The sequence below is a fragment of the Dromiciops gliroides genome, chromosome 1 (assembly GCF_019393635.1).
Source record: "Dromiciops gliroides isolate mDroGli1 chromosome 1, mDroGli1.pri, whole genome shotgun sequence".
In the NCBI taxonomy this organism is placed as follows: domain Eukaryota; kingdom Metazoa; phylum Chordata; class Mammalia; order Microbiotheria; family Microbiotheriidae; genus Dromiciops; species Dromiciops gliroides.
In genome coordinates this window covers 45781310-45800495 of record NC_057861.1, presented here as the reverse complement: position 1 = coordinate 45800495, position 19186 = coordinate 45781310, and the positions used below count along the sequence as shown (strand labels likewise).

The 19186-nt window shown below is 51.6% G+C and overlaps 1 protein-coding gene across 4 annotated transcripts in view; it reads right to left on the bottom strand.

Moving 5' to 3' along the window:
- Window positions 1-1099: 1099 nt before the first annotated feature.
- Window positions 1100-19186, bottom strand: part of STXBP2 (syntaxin binding protein 2) — a 34732-nt gene continuing 16645 nt past the window's right edge. For 2 of the 4 annotated variants that reach the window (XM_044003584.1, XM_044003578.1), the window contains 18 exons: window positions 17983-18032; window positions 17405-17486; window positions 17074-17150; window positions 16897-16975; window positions 16685-16788; window positions 16345-16493; window positions 15355-15439; window positions 15132-15262; window positions 14939-15046; window positions 14310-14367; window positions 13704-13769; window positions 13056-13136; window positions 12755-12893; window positions 12485-12594; window positions 11985-12080; window positions 11584-11669; window positions 11330-11490; window positions 10315-11117 (listed from right to left, as the gene is read on the bottom strand). In XM_044003584.1, coding sequence (XP_043859519.1) covers window positions 11032-11117; window positions 11330-11490; window positions 11584-11669; window positions 11985-12080; window positions 12485-12594; window positions 12755-12893; window positions 13056-13136; window positions 13704-13769; window positions 14310-14367; window positions 14939-15046; window positions 15132-15262; window positions 15355-15439; window positions 16345-16493; window positions 16685-16788; window positions 16897-16975; window positions 17074-17150; window positions 17405-17477 — 1689 coding nt within the window. In that variant the 5' untranslated portion in view covers window positions 17478-17486; window positions 17983-18032 and the 3' untranslated portion in view covers window positions 10315-11031. Of the gene's footprint in view, window positions 1335-1577; window positions 1656-2013; window positions 2155-10314; window positions 11118-11329; window positions 11491-11583; window positions 11670-11984; window positions 12173-12484; window positions 12595-12754; window positions 12894-13055; window positions 13137-13703; window positions 13770-14309; window positions 14368-14938; window positions 15047-15131; window positions 15263-15354; window positions 15440-16344; window positions 16494-16684; window positions 16789-16896; window positions 16976-17073; window positions 17151-17404; window positions 17487-17982; window positions 18033-19186 lie in introns of those variants that run through there. The other 2 variants (XM_044003592.1, XR_006356383.1) reach the window with 2 other exon arrangements.

The window sequence follows — 19186 nt, the reverse complement described above, 5'->3', positions numbered from 1 at the left end:
CATAGATCTTTTGGTCCCCCAAATCCATCAGTGGTTCCAAGAGAACCCATTTCCCTTTGGGACATGGAGAAAAAAGAGAGAAAAATTATAACCGAGAAGAGGGTGGAGCAGGGCCCCAACTATTTAAGCACTGAAGATGCTGAAAGAAGTCAGGCTGATCCCTGTGGTCATTCCAAGGAGAGGAAAGAACTTTTGTTGAGACTGCAGAGAGATTAATAACACTGAGACCATTAAAAACTAGAACACCGGGGCTCCTGGACACTGGGACCTTTGGACATCACTCCCTAGGACCCTGGGGAACTTCCTGGGGCTAAGGGGCTTCCAGGTCAAGAATGGAGGGAGGAGCCAGGGACCAACCTAAAGAGCTCAGGGTGATGGGGTAGGGCAGTGTAGGAGCAGCAAGTGAGCTTGCCAGAGAAGAGAAACCACCATAGTCAAGATTGAATTGTTGCATGGGCTGAGTGGCTGGGGCTGGGGCTGGGACTGGTCCCACCAGAAGCTCTTCCTTTCCTTCATCATCTGCTCCATCGTATGCTCCCCCGCAAGGCCTGGGTGTCCAGCCCCCAGCTTTCCTGTGCACAGGACCCAGAAGTCCAGTCCCTAGCCTGGAACCTTAAAGTTGACAACCTTACACATGAACTGCCTGGCTGGACGGTAGCAGACACATAGCTTTGATGATGGCCGAGTTCCTTGGTGGGTGGAGGCCAGTGGGGTCTACCAGATAACCCTGAGCTGGGCTCAACCTCCTTGTGAGTTCATAGACAAGCTCCCCACCCCCACCCACTCTGGGATCCATCACCCCAAGAAGACACTCCTCCCCTGTGGCATTGGGAGGGGCAGGAAAATAGAAATTCTTGGAGTGCTCCCAGACAAACTTCTACCTTCCAAGGTCCTCTCCCAAAGACCCAGGTATCCTGGTTCAGACTCTACCTTCCAGTCCCTTCAATATCCCAACATGTGAGTTGCTCCTGTTAGCAGTACCTGAAAGCCTGGAATCTCTCGGGTTGGAGCCAGTGGAGAAGCATCTTGCTGTGGAGGGAGAGGGCTGGGCAGAAATTTGGGCAGACCCCATCCTGCCCCTAGACAATCACTCAGGACACTCTGACCACATGCCACATTTATTTAACCTTCTAGCTTTGCCTGCTGGGAGCAGGTTAGACTCAAGAAGGATCAGGCAAGAGAAGCCTCCATCTTAGCTCATCACTGTCTCCCAAACTTGCAGCATCGAGCACTAGTCCAGTCCATTCCAGCACACTGACAGTGACAAGTGGTGGTCTCACGAACATCCCAGGAACCACATGCTGAGCCACATGAACAGCCTGTGACAATGAACCCTGAGGAAAAGGGAGACTGAGGCTTGGACACTAGGGTCCTGGGTGGAAAAGGAAAGGAAAGAGAGTCTGGGGCTTGGACTCTGGAGTCCTGGGTGGGGAGGGAAGTCAAGACTTTGATATCAGGGTCCTGGAGAAGTAAAAAGCTGGGGGCTAGACAATAGGATCCTAGGGGACACTGGGCCCTAGGTGCCAGAGGCCTGGGGGAGGGGAAGTTGAGGCTGGAACACTAGGTTCCACACTTACCTGAAGGGCAGGTGGCTAGAGCACCCCGAGAGGTAACACTAGAGCAGATTAGTTGAAGCTTTTGAAGGGTGTCCAGAACTGAACCATTACAAAGAAGAAAAAGGTTGTAAGATTCCTGTCCAGCCTTCTCCCCCTAGACCAGGATGCTTCCCCCTTGGGGCCAGACAGGGAGCTTCTAGACCTTCCCATGTCTCTATTGCTAGGTCCCCTCCTGTTCCCATTGAAAACCTACTCCAATGAGCTCTGGGACCAGTAGCCAGAGGAAAATCAAGCGGGGGGGATCCTGACAAGTCAGGCAGAGTGTTGGGATCTAGTTGGGGTTAGCTTGGATTTGGATTTGGGGTAAGGGGCCAGGTTTGGGTCAGGAGGTGGGTCAGCTTTGGGTTTGAGATAAGGGTCAGGGTTGGAGGCTCTCCATGTCCAGGGGCTGGGGTACCATAGGAGCTAGCCTGCTCCTCGATCTTCTTATTTAAGAGTTCATCTAGGGGACACTGAGCCTGCCCCAGGACCAGGTGCCCAGGGAGGAGGAGGAAGATGAGGAGGAAGCAGATGGAGGCAGTCTTCATCCTACTGACTCCTGGGAAGAAGGGAAATTCAGAATCAGCTATCCCAGTGAAAACAAGGAGACATGGCTACCAAGAAAAGCCCTTCTTGGAGGTTGAAGCATCTGGGTTCCTTCTTAAAAAAAAAGTCAATATAACAGTTTCCAGAAGTGGACCCTCTGGGGCAGCTAGGTGTCGCAGTGGATAGAGCACCAGCCCTGGATTCAGGAGAACCTGAGTTCAAATCCAGCCTCAGACACTTAACACTTAATAGCTGTGTGACCCTGGGCAAATCACTTAACCCCAATTGCCTCACCAAAAAAAAAAAAAAAAGAAGTGGACCCTCTAGAGCTTTGGTGGGGGAGGGGGGGTTGTGGTGGGGAGGTGGGGAGAATATATCTCACCTTTGAGCAGAGTTGAGAAAAAGGTGCTGATGATAGCCAGCCAGACTCAGGGATGACAGCCTCTCTAGGTGCCTAGTGCAACCTTTTCCCTCTCCTCTCCCCCACCCCCACGGCCTCCCCACCCTCTTCCATCTCCTAGAAGAAGAAGTGCTGACTGTGGTTTCCGCTCTTGGGCAAGTGAGGCTTCCAATTCGGGCTCTAGGACATTGGTTTCCCAATACCACTGACCCCAAGGCTGGGGGAGGGAAGAGCTTGACTGGATCGAGAGACCGGAGTGGAGTGTCTCCCTGGGGCAGAGTGCTTTGGGAGCCAGGAGGGCGCTCAGTGCCCTAAGACTTCTCTCCCTCAAATAACACTGCCTGAAATCCTATGAATGGATCCTCTGGGCAAATAAGTGATCCGGTCACATAAGCACACTTACTTCACCTTTCTTCTCCTCGTGGGAGGGCTGAGGATAGGTCAATTATGTTGCCCCTTCAATCAATGTGGGAGGTCTCTGCTGCTCCCTGGCAGAAAGCACCTGCCGCAGGAATGAAGGCTAAGATGAGGACTGGGAAGGAGGAGAGGAAGAGGAAGGGGGTAAAGGGGCTGGGGAGTTTGGAAGCCTGAGAAAGGGAGGTGAGATTGACCAGTCCTAGCTTTGGGATGACCTGACTCTACATGCTTAGTACTCAAAGTCTTCTGACATCCCCACCCCAGCCACCTGCAGACCCACTCACACATCCCTGTGACAAAGTAGGTTGGCATTCACAGCCTTTCTGCCCTCCACACACTATTTCACTCCAGTCAATCAATAATCAAGAGGCAGCTTTGCAAACTTTAAAGTGCTACAAAAATGATAGTATTAAAGTGCTATTTAGGGGCAGCTAGGTGGTGCAGTAGATAAAGCACTGGCCCTGGATTCAGGAGGACCTGAGTTCAAAGCCAGCCTCAGACACTTGACACTTACTAGCTGTGTGACCCTGGGCAAGTCACTTAACTCCCATTGCCCTGCCAAAAAAAAAAGTGCTATATAAATTATATAAATGATAGCAATTATTATTTTCCCAGCTAGGTGCTGCAGTGGATGGAGCACTGGGCCTGGAGTCACTAAGATCTGAGTTCAAATCCAGCTTCAGACACTTCTTAGTTGTGTGACCCTGGGCACAAGTACTCTTGATGCCTAAGTCAATACTCTATCTACAGAACTGACCAGCCCTTAAGATGCTTACATTCAATGGGGTGGGGGTGCAGGGGGGGGGGAGACAACAAGAAGTTCCCAGATCAGCATAGGGATAGGGATTGGACCTGTGGTTTCATTGATATAAGGTCCTCCCAGATGAAGCACCTCCCTCCATGAAGGCAGGTCGGCACTTTCCTTGCAATTTATAACCTTGAGCAATTCTCAGACTTACTGGTCTCTGGAGTCCTTTACATTCTGAAAAATTATTGAATACCATCCTCTACCCCTACCGAGAGCATTGTTGTTTTGTTTTGTTTTGTTTTGTTTTTGTGGGGCAATAGGGGTTGTGACTTGCCCAGGGTCACACAGCTAGTAAGTGTCAAGTGTCTGAGGCCAAATTTGAACTCAGGTACTCCTGAATCCAAGGCCGGTGCTTTATCGACTGCGCCACCTAGCTGCCCTGAGAGCATTTTTTTTAATGTGGGTTCTATCTGTCAATGTTTACAGCATTAGAAATTAAAATGCCAGTATTATTAGTGTGAAGCAGTGACTAAGAAGGTACCAAGAAGGAAAAGAAAAGCTAGAAAGATCACAGGTCAGGCTGTTTATTACTCACAGGCACAAAAGTATTGTGGCTCCCTTGACCTACAGGGAAACAATGGTGCCCAGTGGCTTGGTTATACAATGGAACGTGTACTACGATTGAGAGCTCAGATCTCCTGGGTCCCTGCTCTTCTAACTGATTGGTGTTTCTAGGCAGATTCACAGAGACTAGGTGGGAGGGAAATATTTCGTTTTATTTTGTTTTGTTCAGTCGTTTCAGTCCTGAGTCTTCATGACCCCGTTTGGGGTTTTCTTGGCAAAGATACTGGAAAGGTTTGCCATTTCCTTCCTGGCTCATTTTACAGATGAGGAAACTGAGATAAACAGGGTGAAGTGACTTGTCCAAGGTCACAAAGCTAATAAGTGTCATGGCCACATTTGAACTCAGGAAGATGTCTTTCTGACTCTAGGCCCAGTGTTCTATGCACTATGGTGCCACCTAGCGACCTCAGGAAAATCTTTGGGGCAGTCAATGGGTGGGTGGTCTGGACTGCCACTCCCCCCCATCAACTGCAAGGACACTGTAATTGGTAAAGTTTGCTAATCTTATATAACTGGATTAGATGCACTTGCTATCCCTGTGGTCATAACCCTAAATGTAGCTAACCAAGTTGGTCGGTCGTTGGGCACATAAAAACTCGGTATATGGGGCAGCTAGGTGGCGCAGTGGATAGAGCACCGGCCCTGGAGTCAGGAGTACCTGAGTTCAAATCCGGCCTCAGACATTTAACACTTACTAGCTGTGTGACCCTGGGCAAGTCACTTAACCCCAATTGCCTCACTAAAAAAAAAAAAGAAAAGAACTCGGTATATTCAGAAATCAATCAGTGATCAAACATGGAATGACTTCTATCAGCTAGGGCCTAGCAATAGGCCAGTCCTTGCAATTATGAAAAGAGTTTTGACCTCAAGTTCCCCCTGAAAGGGTCTCGAGAACCTCTTGGAGGTCCCCAGACTATGCTTGGAGAACCACTGTCTTAGCTGCCTGAGCTCTTGAGAAATCAATGACACACCTAGGGTCACATAGCCATTTTATAGCAGAAGAGAGACTTGAACCCAGATCTTCTAGGCTCTAATGCCACACTGTCTCTCAAATAAAGGATTTACACAAATAAGGGATACATGCAAACTATAAATACAAGTAAGACGTCTCAGTAGAGTAGGTCAGGTGAAGAAGACCTGAGTTCAATTTTGACCTCAGACATGCATTAGCTGCACCATCCTGAGCGAATCAGTTCACTTTTCTGGGCCTCAGTTTCTTGATATGTAAAATGAAGAAGTTGGACTAGACAGCCTCTAAGATCCTTTCAAACACTCAGTCTCTGTTCCTATGATTTGGGTCTTTATAATGGTCAATCTTCCTGTCTCAAGTCTCTTCCCACTCCGGTTCATCCTGTGCTTGGCTGTCCAGTGATCTTTTTTTTGTTTTGTTTTGTTTTGCGGGGCAATGGGGGTTAAGTGACTTGCCCAGGGTCACACAGCTAGTAAGTGTCAAGTGTCTGAGGCCGGATTTGAACTCAGGTCCTCCTGAATCCAGGGCTGGTGCTTTATCCACTGTGCTACCTAGCCTTCCCCTCCAGTGATCTTCTAAAACAAAGCTTAAACTGTGGATTGTGACTCCATATGGGGTCATATAACTGAATGTGGGGGGGTCACAAAAATTTGGCAACAATAAGAGGTTGTGTATACCTATTTTCTATACCTATATACCCTGGCTCGTGTAAAAATTTCTCAGGCAAAAAGGGGTCACAAGTGGGAAAAGTTTAAGAAGCCCTAATCTAAAACACAAGTAGGTCTGACCAAGTCTCTTCTCCCCTCCATCCATCCCAGTTCCCCACCCTGCCCCAAATCTCCATTCAAATAAACTCTGGTAGCTCCCTATTACCTTTAGGATCAAATAGAAAATTCTCTGTTTGGGCTTTTAAAGCCCTTTATGGGGGCAGCTAGGTGGTGCAGCAGATAAAGCACCAGCCCTGGATTCAGGAGGATCTGAGCTCAAATCCAGCCTCAGACACTTGACACTAGCTGTGTGACCCTGGGCAAGTCACTTAACCCCAATTGCCTCGCAAAAAAAAAAAAAATACTCTTAAATATGGCCATCTCCTGAGACTGGTGCCTGCACCCTCTTCTTTCCCTTCTTGTGAACTAAGGGGTTTGATCCCTATTGTAAAAGTATGGAGGGAATACGTAGCCTACCTGTCTGATAGAAGGAGTGCTTAGGAGAAAAGACTGATGCCGTAATAGCTGGTGGTTTAGGAAGTTGTCCTAGCTACAAGAAGGATCTGCTCTGCACTCCACCTAGCCCACCTTGACCCAGATTCCTCTGCACTCAATGTAGTTTCCCAAATGTAAATTACTCATTTGCCTATAACAGCATACAATTATCACGACTTCCATTGCTATCTCCCCTTCCCCACCCCCTCCCTTTGCTCCAATAAAATCTCCTAATACGCCTTAGGTATAGCTTGGAGTCTCCTTCCTCCTTCCACATGACCTTGAAGAAAACAGCATTTTGGTCCATCTTCACCACATGGGATAGAAAGAAAAGAAAATACAGTATTGAGACTCTCCAAGTGACTACTTTCTGCTCAGATAAAAGGGTCTGGAATCTGTGCCCTGCAATAGTGGCCACATCATTAATGGATGAGGTGACCACTCACATCCCATCAGCTCACACGAATTTAATGATCATGTCCATGGAGCTGTCTCCCAGACCCATAGAACCAGCTCTAAAATCTACCCTGAGAAATGCAACATCCCCGAGTGCCTACTGGACCCCTCCACACCTGGGTTTCTGGGTTTCTCCAACTTAACATGGACAAAATCGGTGTCATCATCTTCCCCCTTAAACTGGCCCCTCTCCTCAACTTCCCCATTGCTTCTCGGGGCACCACCCAGCTTCCAGACACCCGGGTTCACAACCACCTCATCCCCCTCAACTCCCCTCTCACTCTTCATATCATCCCCTTCTCTTCACTGACAAAGCCACAGCTTTAGCTTAGGCCCTCATCCCCTCTCCCCTGGACAATTGTATTAGCCTCTTAAGGGGTCTTCTGCCTCCAGTCTCTCCCCTGCTCCAACCGATTCTTCTCCCAGATGCCAAAGAAATCTTTAGGCCCACAATTATGGCCATGTCATTCCCCTGATGGGTAAGATTGGGAACTGGGGAAAATGGCCTGAGGGACTACAGATGTCAAATACTCTATAAATTGTTGGACTTGGTGCATGTTGGTTAGTTTTGCTGGAAGTACTTGTTTTTTCTTCCTTCTCTTTTATTCTTGGTTAGCAACTAGATGACACAGTGGCTAAAAACTCTGAGCCTGGAGTAAGGAAGACCTGAGTTCCAATCCAGCCTTAGACACTTACCAGCTGTATGACCCTGGACAAGTCACTTAACCTGTTTGCCTCAATTACATCCTCAATTGTAAAATGGAGATAATAATAGCACCTTCCTCCCAGAGTTGTTTGTGAGGTTGAAATGAGATCATAATTGTAAAGCACTTCACAAACCATAAGGTACTACATAAATGCTAGCTGTTATTATAAGCAATAGCTCACTGGGTAGGGCAGGGAGGAGGGATCCATTGGAGCTTGCAGGTGACATAAAAACAAGATATCAATTTTGGACGTGTGGCAGACTTGGGATATATTGATCTGAACAGGAGCACTGGGGAGAGGAAGAGCTCCATTACCCTGTTACAAGCTTCTCTCTCTCTCTTTTTTTTTTTGTTTGTGGGGCAATGAGGGTTAAGTGACTTGGCCAGGGTCACACAGCTAGTACGTGTCAAGTATCTGAGGTCAGATTTGAACTCAGGTACTCCTGAATCCAAGGCTGGTGCTTTTATCCACTGCACCATGTAGCTGCCCCCATAAGCTTCTCTTTCTAAGGGAAGGATCAATCCCTCAGCCAGGGAGGGTAGGATCACCATGGTTAGGAGGGCCCCAAAGCCCAACTGTCCAAACTTCAAGTGCCCCAGGACTGCCCATCCACCTACACCAGCTTCCACCCACAACTGTCTTGCTGTAGGCCCCTTTCCCTTGTCCCATGACTGCTTCTTTTGCCACCGACTTTTTCCCATTGGTCATTCTCTCCTACTTCCTTCTTGGTGGGCCAGAACTATCATTTTCTTATGCCTGGGGCAAGTTGTATAAGACATGACAACAACCCTATCCCTCCCCCCAAATAACACCCTTAAGTCAACCTTTTAAGGTAGACTCAATTGGGGGAAGGGTGTGGTGACCCCAGGACAGTGAGGGCACTCTGCCTCAAAGGGGAAGGGAGGTGGTGACTTGGGGTGCACTAGCTCAAGAGAGGAAGTATGCACTATCCGGTAGCTTCCAATTTTAAGTAATCAAGTTTTGTTGTTGTATTCAACTCAGTTTTCTTGGCAAAGACATGGGAGTGTTTTGCCATTTCCTTCTCCTGCTCATTTTACAGAGGAGAAAACTGAGGCAAACAGGGTGAAGTGACTTTCCCAGGATAACATAGCTAGTAAGTGTCTGAGGCCAGATTTGAACTCAGGAAGTTTCCCTGACTCCAAGCCAGGTGCCACCTAGCTTCCCAATAGACTCTGCCAACTAGCAAATAACTCACCTGTTTGAGTAGGAGTGTGAATTCAGTCAGTGCCTTTCAAGTCTTTTTTTTTTTTTTTTTGCATACTGGGCAAACCACCTTAAATTATAGCTCTGCCCTCTACCCCACCTCTATCCCCTGGCTAGAATCTTCCAGTTGGTCTATACCACCTTCGTCCCTGCAAGCTGACCACCATACATCCCCATCACAATCCCAAAGTCAACATTAGCCTTCTCATCACCAAATCCGGGAGCTTTTTCTCAATCCTCGTCCTCTAACCGTTCTGCAATTTTGACAACGGTGATAATCCCCTCCACCTAGACGCTTCCAAATCCCTGGGCTCAGCTTTCCTCCTTTCCTCCTCTCTGACTATTCCTTCTCTGCCTCCTTCATGGAAATATGGAATCCTGGATTTACATTAGGAAAGAGCTACCTTGAAGATCATCTGGACTAACCTCACCCTGTCATGTATGAGGAAATATCAGGGGCCAAAGGTGAAACACCTTCATCAGGAGGCCAGGCTCGGACCACACAGCTGGTCCTCTCTGGAGCCCACCACACCACACCCAGTCCTCATCTTCCTTCCTTCCCCCTTAATGGGGTTAGTTCTCCACGGGGTCTGCCATTGGCCTCCTCTCTACACACTCTTATCTCGCTCTATCCCCCTTCCCCTCCCCAACTCCAGACCCACACGTCCCATGAGCACCTCAAAATTAACACATCCATAATGGTGCTCCTATCTTTCCCCTTACACAAAGAAGCTTGTCCTCCTGACTTCCCTATCGCCACTGATGATACCAACATCCTCCCTATCACCCAGGCTCAAAGAACTGCCATCTTTTGGACTCATTCCTCCCCCATGCTCCCCCCATCCAATCACTTCCATCCTACTTCTTTTCTCAGTCCCACTCTCCAGGCCCTCCCCATCACCTTTCACCTATATGGGCCTCTGGGACGCCAGCTTTGCCCTTCTCCAGGCAGAGCAAGTGCCCTCCCCCAAGAACCAAAGTAACCCTCCTCATGCTTGGGAAGATGCCGTAGGACTCTGTCACCCATGGGACTATAGAGCCCCAGCTGGATGGAGCCTTAGAGGGCATCTAGGCCAACTCCCAAGATGGCGAAGTGAATTGGCCCAGGTCACTTGAGGGCAGGGACCATCTTGTTCCTAATCTTTGTAGCTGGAGCACATTAACAAGGACCAAGCTTAACATCTGGGAGGTCGTGACGTACCCATCAGCTGAGCATGTGCTTTATCCTTGCCCCCAACCCAAGGATGGGACCAAGGTGTTGTTGTGAACCTGGGGCGGAGGGGAAGGGAAAGCTCAGCAGCACATGGGGGGGGGGGTCAGGGGGGAGAGTGACAAATGGGGCGGGATGTCTTAACCTCTTCTTGTGGACAGCTCCCTTCTCAGAGCCATGTTTTTAAATGCATTACACAGAATACAGAGGATTGCAAAGGAAACTGATTATATTGAAATAGAAATGTCTTTTTTTTTTTTTTTTTGCCATTGAAGTTCACAGAGCCCTTGAAAATCTATCCACAGAGCCCCGGCTAAGAGCCCCCAATCTAGGGGAAAGCCCCTTTACAATGAGCCCGTGGATGCCCAAAAGAGGGACGCCAGTGGCCAACACCATCCTTCATCCAGGAGCTCATGACCACCCACCAAGCCTTTCTTCCAACTGCCACATCTTTCCCCTCCAATCTAACCTTCATACCACAGCCTATGCACATGATTAGAAAAGGAAGTGGGCCAGCCCGATAGTGAGACTGAGGGATGACAGAGGAACATCTGAGCATGGGGCTGGTCCCCACAGAATGTGAAGAGAACCAGAAGAAGGCCACCAGCCCGTCGGGTGGACGCTGCCTCTGACAGGAGACAGGGACAGGAGCTGCACAGGCCAACAAGGTGCAGGTGGGTTGGGATCCGTCCACATGTGCTGGAGGGAGTGTTCGTGTCGCTGAGGTCACAGAGCCCTCAAAGGACACACGCATGAGGTCCCCTCACTCCTCTGCTCTGAGGGTGAAGGCTCACTGAGGTCAGGGCCTGCTGTGAGGATCTGGACACAGGAAGAAGGTGACCCAGAGAGAGGGTGAGGTGAGACTGAGGGTCGATGGGATTTTATTGCCTGTTGGGTGGAGGGTAGGGGAATGCATCAAGCTGCTCCAGACTCAAGGCATGGGGATGTCCTCCAACTTCTGGTCCAGACTCTTGAGGTCATCCAGGAATTGGGTGGGAGTGAGGATGTGGGAAGAGCCTAACAGGTACAGAAAGATTAGGTGGTGCTTCCTGTGCCTCCCAGACTCAAGCATCAGATGCCCTGACCCATCTCCCTTAGGGATCCAAGTTCTAGTCCCCCAGAATTGCACTGTCCAGCCTCTAGCCCCCCCAGTCCCCAGGGAGCCAGGCAGCCTGCCCCCATCTCTAACTCTTCCAGGGCCTCAGGCACCGGAGTTAACCCCAACTCACCAATGAGCACCTCCCACTTTCCCTCGGTGGCCCGGGTCACCTCATAGGCCGCCCTCATCTCAGACATAGCCACACCACCCAGTATGTAAACCAGGAGTCGGGGCCCAGCCCGGGAAGATTCCACCGAAGTTTTATTCTTGTGCCAGTGACCAAAACGGGCGCTGAACAGGAGAAGAAAAGACTGAATTAGGGGACAATCAAGCCCTCCCTGGAGGCTCCATGAGGACCCCACCTTGGCCGACGGCAAACCTCACCTGACTGCGGTCTGGGAGCTGGAGGTGGGGGCTGGGTCAGATACAAAGGGCCACAGCTTCCGGTCCAGCTTGTCCTCCACAGCGTCCTGGGGAGGGAGCATACAGTGTCCTTCATCACCCCACCCCCTCTGGGGAGGCTCCTCTTGTTCTCCCCTCCCAGGGATCATGGATCAGATGCCAGGATAATGCCCATAATGAGGGATTTGCCATTAAGCCTAGCTGTGGCTTAAGGGGCCAGGGGAGGTGGACGGCAGGAAGGAGGCAGGGGCGTGGGGGGTGGAGGGGAGATGCTGGGAGAGGTCAGGGCAGGGAAACAGGGGAGCAGGAGGCCAGAGCTTAGGGAGGCTGGGGGAGTCCAGGAGGTGACTGATGATCACCAGGATTAGTGCCCGCCCTCTCACCTCCATCACATCCTTGATGATGGGTGTCCAGCGGGATAGTTGGTAGGTCGGCTCCAACCGCTCCTTTCGCTCCCCTCGGTTAGAGGCCCCGGAGCCCTGGGGCAGGGGATGGAGGGGAGGGGGTCACGGACAGAGCCAGAGGGGGAAGTAGGGGGAAGGCACCTCCCCAGGCAGCAAAGCAGGCCAGGCTAGAAAGAAGACAGACAGAAAGAGAGACAGAGAAAGACAGAGGCTGAGCCCAGAGACTGAAGAGAAGAGAGGGGAGAAAAGGGAGAGGCTGGGGCCTCGAGAAGATGGGACCGAGCCAAGAGCTTATCTTCATCCCTGGGGATAGAGTGAAGCTCCCCACCACCACCACGTCTATCTCTACTGCTCCTGCTTCTAGACTGGCTTCCTGGGTGAGAACCGCCATGCCCTCACCCTTCTCCCCCATTCACACTAGGGACAGGCCCCATACCAGCAGCCAACAATAACTTCCACCAGCCCTCCTGGTCCCATACCATAGCAATGGTGACCGTGGCCCCGAGCTGCTCCAGGTTTCGGATGAGGCTGCTATGTGCCTGCACGTTGGCATGTTGGATGAGCTTGGCCAGATTCTCCTCGGTCACTCCTGGGGATGGGCACAGCGCACACAGAATAAGGATACGCACACATGTGGGTCCGTGTTTAGACACACAACATGTCCCTGGGTATCCCACAAAGAGGGCATCAGGCACTGACGAAGCATCAGTGGGCAGTGACTGAGGCCCCCTACTCCCCCATGCTCATACCATTCCGAAGCAAGATGTAGAGGAGGAGGATACGGATCTTGTCATACGGCGGGACCCCAGTGTCCAGCAGCACAGGAACAATCAGCTTCATGGCATCCTTAATCTTCTCCCCTTCTGCGTCTGTGCCCAAAGCCAGGTCCTGGGGAGTGGGGGCCGGAGACAAGGGCTCAGCCACCACCGTGGAGCCCCAGGTATCCCCCAAGCTCCTGCCCTTGCCCCGAGCCTGGCACCCCTGGAGCCCCGAGCCTGGCACCCAGCTCCCAAGCTAAGCCCTGAAGCCCACGAGCCAAGGGCCCTCCACCTGCTCAACGCTGCAGAGCCTCTCCACGGTGCCCTTGAAGCGCTTCATGCAGTCATCAGCCAAGTTCAGGTGTGTGGAGTACTAGAAATCAAAGATCAAGTCTCCTGGTGGGCACAAAAACTCCACAACATGACCCGTCCCCTTCTTCCCTCGTTAGGCCTCTTCCCCTCCACAAACCCTAAGATCCAGCCCTGCTGGCCTGTGGTGGCACACTCCTCCAGGGAAACACTCCATCTCCATCTCCCACGCTGGAAATGCTGGTCCTTCTCACCTCTGCCTACCTGCCTCCCACCTCAGAACAAACCCCACCTTTGGGAAGAAGTTATGTCAAGTTTCCCTCTCAGATCACCTTCCATCTCTCGTCTGTATGGAGCTGTTCGCAGGCTGCCTCCCCTAATAGCCTGTGAGCTCCTTGAGAACAAAGACTGTTGCCTTCCTCTGTATTCCCACTGCTGAGCATACAGTAAGAGCTTAATAAATGCTTGTTGGCAAACCAGGTGGCAAAGAAGGAGCCAGTACAAGTAGGAGTCTGGCCCAGGTGACAGGGAAGGAGCTGGGGTACCTGGCCCCTCTATTCAATCAGTGCCTCTGCTAGCTCAAGAGAGTCCCTGAAATGCACCTGCCTAGCGGGCCCTTGGTTTCCCTCACCTTGTTCAGTTCCTTCTGATACTGGGGCATCTTTTTCAGGATGTGGGAGAGGTCTTTGATGTTGGCCTTGGGAGGAAGGAGAGAGAAGACAACATTGGAGCTCAGGCCCTTGGGGCCCTTTCCCCCTAATATGCTGATCACCCCAATACCTTAGGCCTAGTTACCCAACTCAGCCCCATCCCAAAGCACCCTGACTTCTGAGACCCAGCCCACCCAACCGGCCCCATCCCCAACACTCAAAGCCCCTCCTCAGTCTGTGTTCCCTCCATCCAGTCCTAGCTCCCCAAACCCAAAGGCCCCAAAGGCCCCACCCATTCAAACCCACCCCAAGCACCACCACTCAGAGCCCCTTCTACACTCTCAGGTCTAGTCTGCTCCACAACCTGGCAGCCCCTGCACCTTTTCCCCAACAGAGCTGACCCCTCACTAAATCAGATCCTCCCCAACATCACAATCAACACTCATAGGACTCACCTCACCATGGTGTCCCAAACTCAGACCTTCCCCCCACAAGTCAGTTCTCCTCTTTCCTCTTCCACCTTCCCCCCATCCCCTATTCTGCCTTAGACTTGGCCCAAGCCCCAGACAAACAAAGGCCCCTCTCACCTTATCTGTGGTCAGCCTCTTGCTCTCACAAAAGGTCTTCAGCAGCTCTGTGACCTTCCTGAAAGTGACAGGGAGGACAGTGAGGTCATGACAGAGGAACAAACATGACAGGGGCCAGCCTAGTGGGCATGGTGGATGGGGATTGGGAATGGTGAGCGGGGGGGGGGGGGGGGGGGGGGGGGGGGGCGGGGCAGCTAGGTGGCACAGTAGATAAAGCACTGGCCCTAGATTCAGGAGGACCTGAGTTCAAATCCAGCCTCAGACACTTGACACTTACTAGCTGTGTGACCCTGGGCAAGTCATTTAACCCTCATTGTCCCATAAAAAAATAAATGAATGAATGAAATAGATGAATAAATGGATGGATGGGTAGATGAATGAATGAATAGACAGATAAATAGATGAAGGGAATGGTAGGCACAAAGGTAATAAGTTCATAGATTTAAACCTTAAGAGTCATCTAGTCCAACCCCCTCACTTTACAAATGGGAAAACTGAGCCCCAGAGAGTCTGCCCAAGGCCACATGTAATAAATGGCAAGTGCGTGACTTCAAGTCCAGTGGTCTTTTCACTGCCTCAAATCGGCCTGGATCTAACCCCAGGCCCTCTCACCCTCTAAGGGGACCTACCTGGATACGTCTGCAATGTGCATGTGCCTCAATTCCACCCACAACTCATCATCCTCATCCAGCAGCACCGACTTCTCCCGGGTCTCGCTAAGACCCGTCGTCTCGTACCTGGAAGGAAAGGACACAAGGCCATGAATGCTCCCGAATATGGGCCTCCCCCTGCTTCCCTTCTCCGCCACCCCGACAGACACACCTGTAGGTGTCCTGCTGGATATCAAGCAGGTCATAGGCCATGGCCTGAAAAGTGAGCTCATGCAGCAAAGGGGACACAGGGTCTGAGCCCCGGTCCACAATCAGTAGCTGGGACCGCATCTTCTCAGGGCCCTAGGGACAGAGACGGTGGGGAAGAGGGGTGAACCCAAGAAAAGCATCCCCTACCTCCCCCACCCCAGTCCCGCACTCAGCTTGGTTCTCACCTCCCCCAGGCTGGGATTATCTGCTTTGAAGGCATTGAGCTTGGCAAGGACAGCGTGGGCAAGCTGGGCTGTGTCCTCAGACCCCCTGTGAAAAGGTCAGGGCTATTGGAATAGTATCATGCCATAAGAAATGACCACATGGACAGTTTCCAAGGAAACCAGGAAGATCTCTATGAACTGATACAGAGTGAACAGTGCAGAACTGGGAGAACAATTTTGACAACGGCAACATTATAAAGAAACACAACTTTGAAAGACTTGAGAACTCTGATCAATGCAATGACAGACCACAAGTCCTGAGAAGTGAAGATAAAACAGGCCACTTACTTCCTGCCAGAGAGGAAACAGACTTAAAATGCAGAACGAGACACGTGGTTTTGGACACGGCCAATGTGGGGATTTGTTTCGCTGGACCATGTGTGTTTAGCAAGAAGGCTTTCTTTTTCTTTTTTTAAATTGTTTAGTTCAGGTGGAAGATAATAAATGCTTGTAAAAATAAATACATTTTAAAAAAAGAAAATGTAGGAGACACAAGTAGGGGAGGCGGAGTAGAGGGAAAAGGGATCTAGGCAGAGGAAGTGGCAGCCCCAAAACTGTTTCATCACTACAGAGCTGGAGCAAGAAGGAGGCCTGTCCCTAAGCCTATAGTTTGCTCCGAAAGCATGTGTGGTCTGATCTGGGAAGATGGAAGGGCAAGATATCAGAGCCAGGAGCAGGGATTGGGAGGCAGAAAAGCAAGAACTCTAGTGTGGCACGATGGTTTGGGACAGAAGGTGACGGGAGAGTGGGGGGTGAGGCTGTTAATCAAGGAAATGGTTGAAGGGAAGAACTGGAGGGTCAAGAGGGGTGAGAAGCTTGGGGGCTTCAAGAGGTGAGGGAAGGCCTGCAGGACCAGAGAGATAGGGAGAGGCCTTACAGTCCACAGGGGTAGGGGGACAAATGGCAGAGTCTGGGATCAAAAATGGGAGGAAGAAGGATAAGGAGTCAGACCTTCGGTAGCGAATAGAAGGATATTCATGCAGGGTGGCACAGAGGGTAGCGATCTGCTGGGCCAAGCTCTCCAACTGCCGAGTCCTCGCATTGGCCCGGAAGGGGCAGTACAAGTTGTAAGTACTATGGGCCGCATCCAAGGAAAACACCTAAGAGGGCAAGAAGTGAAGGTGTGGAGCCAGGAGGGCACCCCTGACTGCCAGGGAACCCTGGCCTTGCCCCTCCTTCCCCATGACATCCTTCCAGCTCCCCCCTGCTCCTCCTTATTGTGCAGGACTTCTGTCCTTCCCCACTAGATCCTGTAGACCACTATCACCATCTTCCCAAGGCAGAGCCCCACCTGGGACTCATAGGGAAGGAAAGCCAAGTGAATCTCCTTCAGTGTCTTCACGGCCTTGGCCAGCCTCGATCGGCCCAGTTCGAGGAAAAGGGGCTCGGGACAGGCTGGGTGGGAAGGAAACAGGACGAGGAGAGTCAGCAGGGATCCTGGTCCAGCCCCTGGAACTCGTTCCCCTGTCTGCTCCCCCCAAAGCCCGAGTCCCCGTCACTCACTGTCTGTGAAGAAGATGTGGGCAGCTTTGTAGGTAAAGGTGGGGGTCCCCCGAAAGTCATTGATCAGAGCCTGGACAGACTGGGAGAAATGGGAGGGTCAGTCACCTCCTCTGGCCCCAAGCCCAGAGGCAGGAGAGAGCACCCAGCCTGAAAACTTTGCAGCCTGGTGGCCTTTACCTTCTCACACGGGCTCAACAGGTAAATGGCTTCCAAGCTAGGAATAGGTTCCCTGCGCTTGTTAATGTCCTCCACGACTGGGAACCGTCCATGGCACCACACCAAACACCGTAACAGGAGACAGAACAACACCAGACAGCGGGGTCATGGGGGGCACAACTCCCCACCGCCTCCCCCCAGCCCCCGGCAGAAGCAAGAGAGGAGGTGAGAGCCAAGGCCCCAAGCTACCAGTGATCTAGAGGAGGGTCCCTCCCTGGTGACCTGGGAGAGCCTTCTCAGTGATTTGTTAGTCATGTCTGGACTGTCCAGAAATCAGGGGCCTCATACTCACTTGTGATACCCTCAGCTAGAATGTCGGACATCTTACAGCAGGATGACAGGATCCGCATGCTGGGGCGGTCCATGACCAGAACCTACAGTACAGAGCTGAACTAGGGTAGCGCCCCAGGGGCGCTACCCTACTCCCCCACCATAGTGACTCTCCCCGCTATGCCTCAGGGCCTCTGCTGTATCCCCCCAAAAGGGCTATGAGGAGAAAGGTAGACCCAGGAGAGGGAAGGTAGCAAGGTGATAGGTGAGTCAAAAGTTAGGGAAGCAAGGGGCAGGTCACCCGGCCCACCCCCAACTGAATTTGCCCAAAGCACCAAGATTTCCCATTATGACTGCTGTAAGTGGCAACCATGAAGCCACCAACCTCCCACAGCCTAACCCCGAATCCAGGAACGCCAGCCCCTCGACTACTGGGGCCTTTGGCCTTCTGCTCTCCCAATCAGAGGCACAGAGATCATACCAATCTCCCCTTTGGCTCCTTGTGAGCCCCCTCTGAAGGTCCTGTCCAAGAAATCATGCCTAGGTGACCCAGAGGAGGAGCTATGTGACCTTAAGATATCCTGGCTCCCAGGATCCTACCTTCCACTCGCCATCCTTCTTGACACTTCGAATAACCCCACTCAAGATCTCTGAAAGGGGAGAGGAAGGTAAGATAGGCTGGCTTAGGGGGGGAAAGCTCTCCTTCCAAGGGACCTGGGCTAAGCAAATCTCTTGCCATCCCAAGTCTTCTTTTCCCCATACCTTGCCTCAGGCCAAGTGAGCTAGACTAGAAGGCCAGAAGCCCAGGGCCACTGAGGGCTGAGCAAGGAGTAGGACTGTAGTCAGGAGTGCCCCATGTGCAAAAAGTACCAGGGTGGGGCAGCTAGGTGGCACAATGGATAAAGTACCAGCCCTGGATTCAGGAGGACCTGAGTTCAAATCCGACCTTAGATACTTGACACTTACTAGCTGTGTGACCCTGGGCAAGTCACTTAACCCCCACTGCCCTGCCAAAAAAAAAAAAAATACCAGGGCTCAGAGTCAGAAGACCTAGATTTTCATTTCAGCTGTGCCTCTGAATTCAAAGTGTGACATTGAGCATGACCCTGCCCCTCTCTGGGCCTCAGTTTCCCTATCTGTGCAAAACGGTTAAGGTTTGGATTGGACCATCTGTAAACCCTGCCAAGGGATGGTCACTTCTCTCCGAAGGCCTGGGAAGGGGAAGAGGCCTCGGTAAGGCCAGGGTCGGTCAGAGAGGGCTCTCAGAGGGAGGCCTAGCCCTTTATCACCACCCCCTTATCACTACTAAAGGAAACAGCTGAGACCAAAGCAGCCAGGCCAAGGGTGGGAAAACACAGGACAGAACTGCCCGTTCCCCCTCCTGCTGACCAGGGGCGGGGCCCAGTTTCTGCTTCCGGATACCACTCCCTCCAGTGAAGATCCCAAAACACTAATAACTCAGATGTTGGATAAGAAGAGAGGGTTTGGTGCAAGGGGCTACCGAGATATCTAGTCCTCCAGTTCCTGCCTCTTCAGGGATCCAATCGTCCAGACTTCCAATCCCTTGAAACTCTCCCCTAGGGACCCAGGGACCTAAAGGTCCAGACACCCCCAGTGCGCGTCCCTAACACCCACCCAAGTGTCTAGATTCCTCACCCTACCCAAAGGATCCAGGCATCTGACTCTCAGCGCCCGCTCCCCGAGAGACCCTGAGTATAGTCTCCCAGTCCCTTCATTCATTCAATAAGCATTCATTAAGTGCCTATTATGTAGAAGGCTCCCATCCCCCTCCCCGGGGGACCCA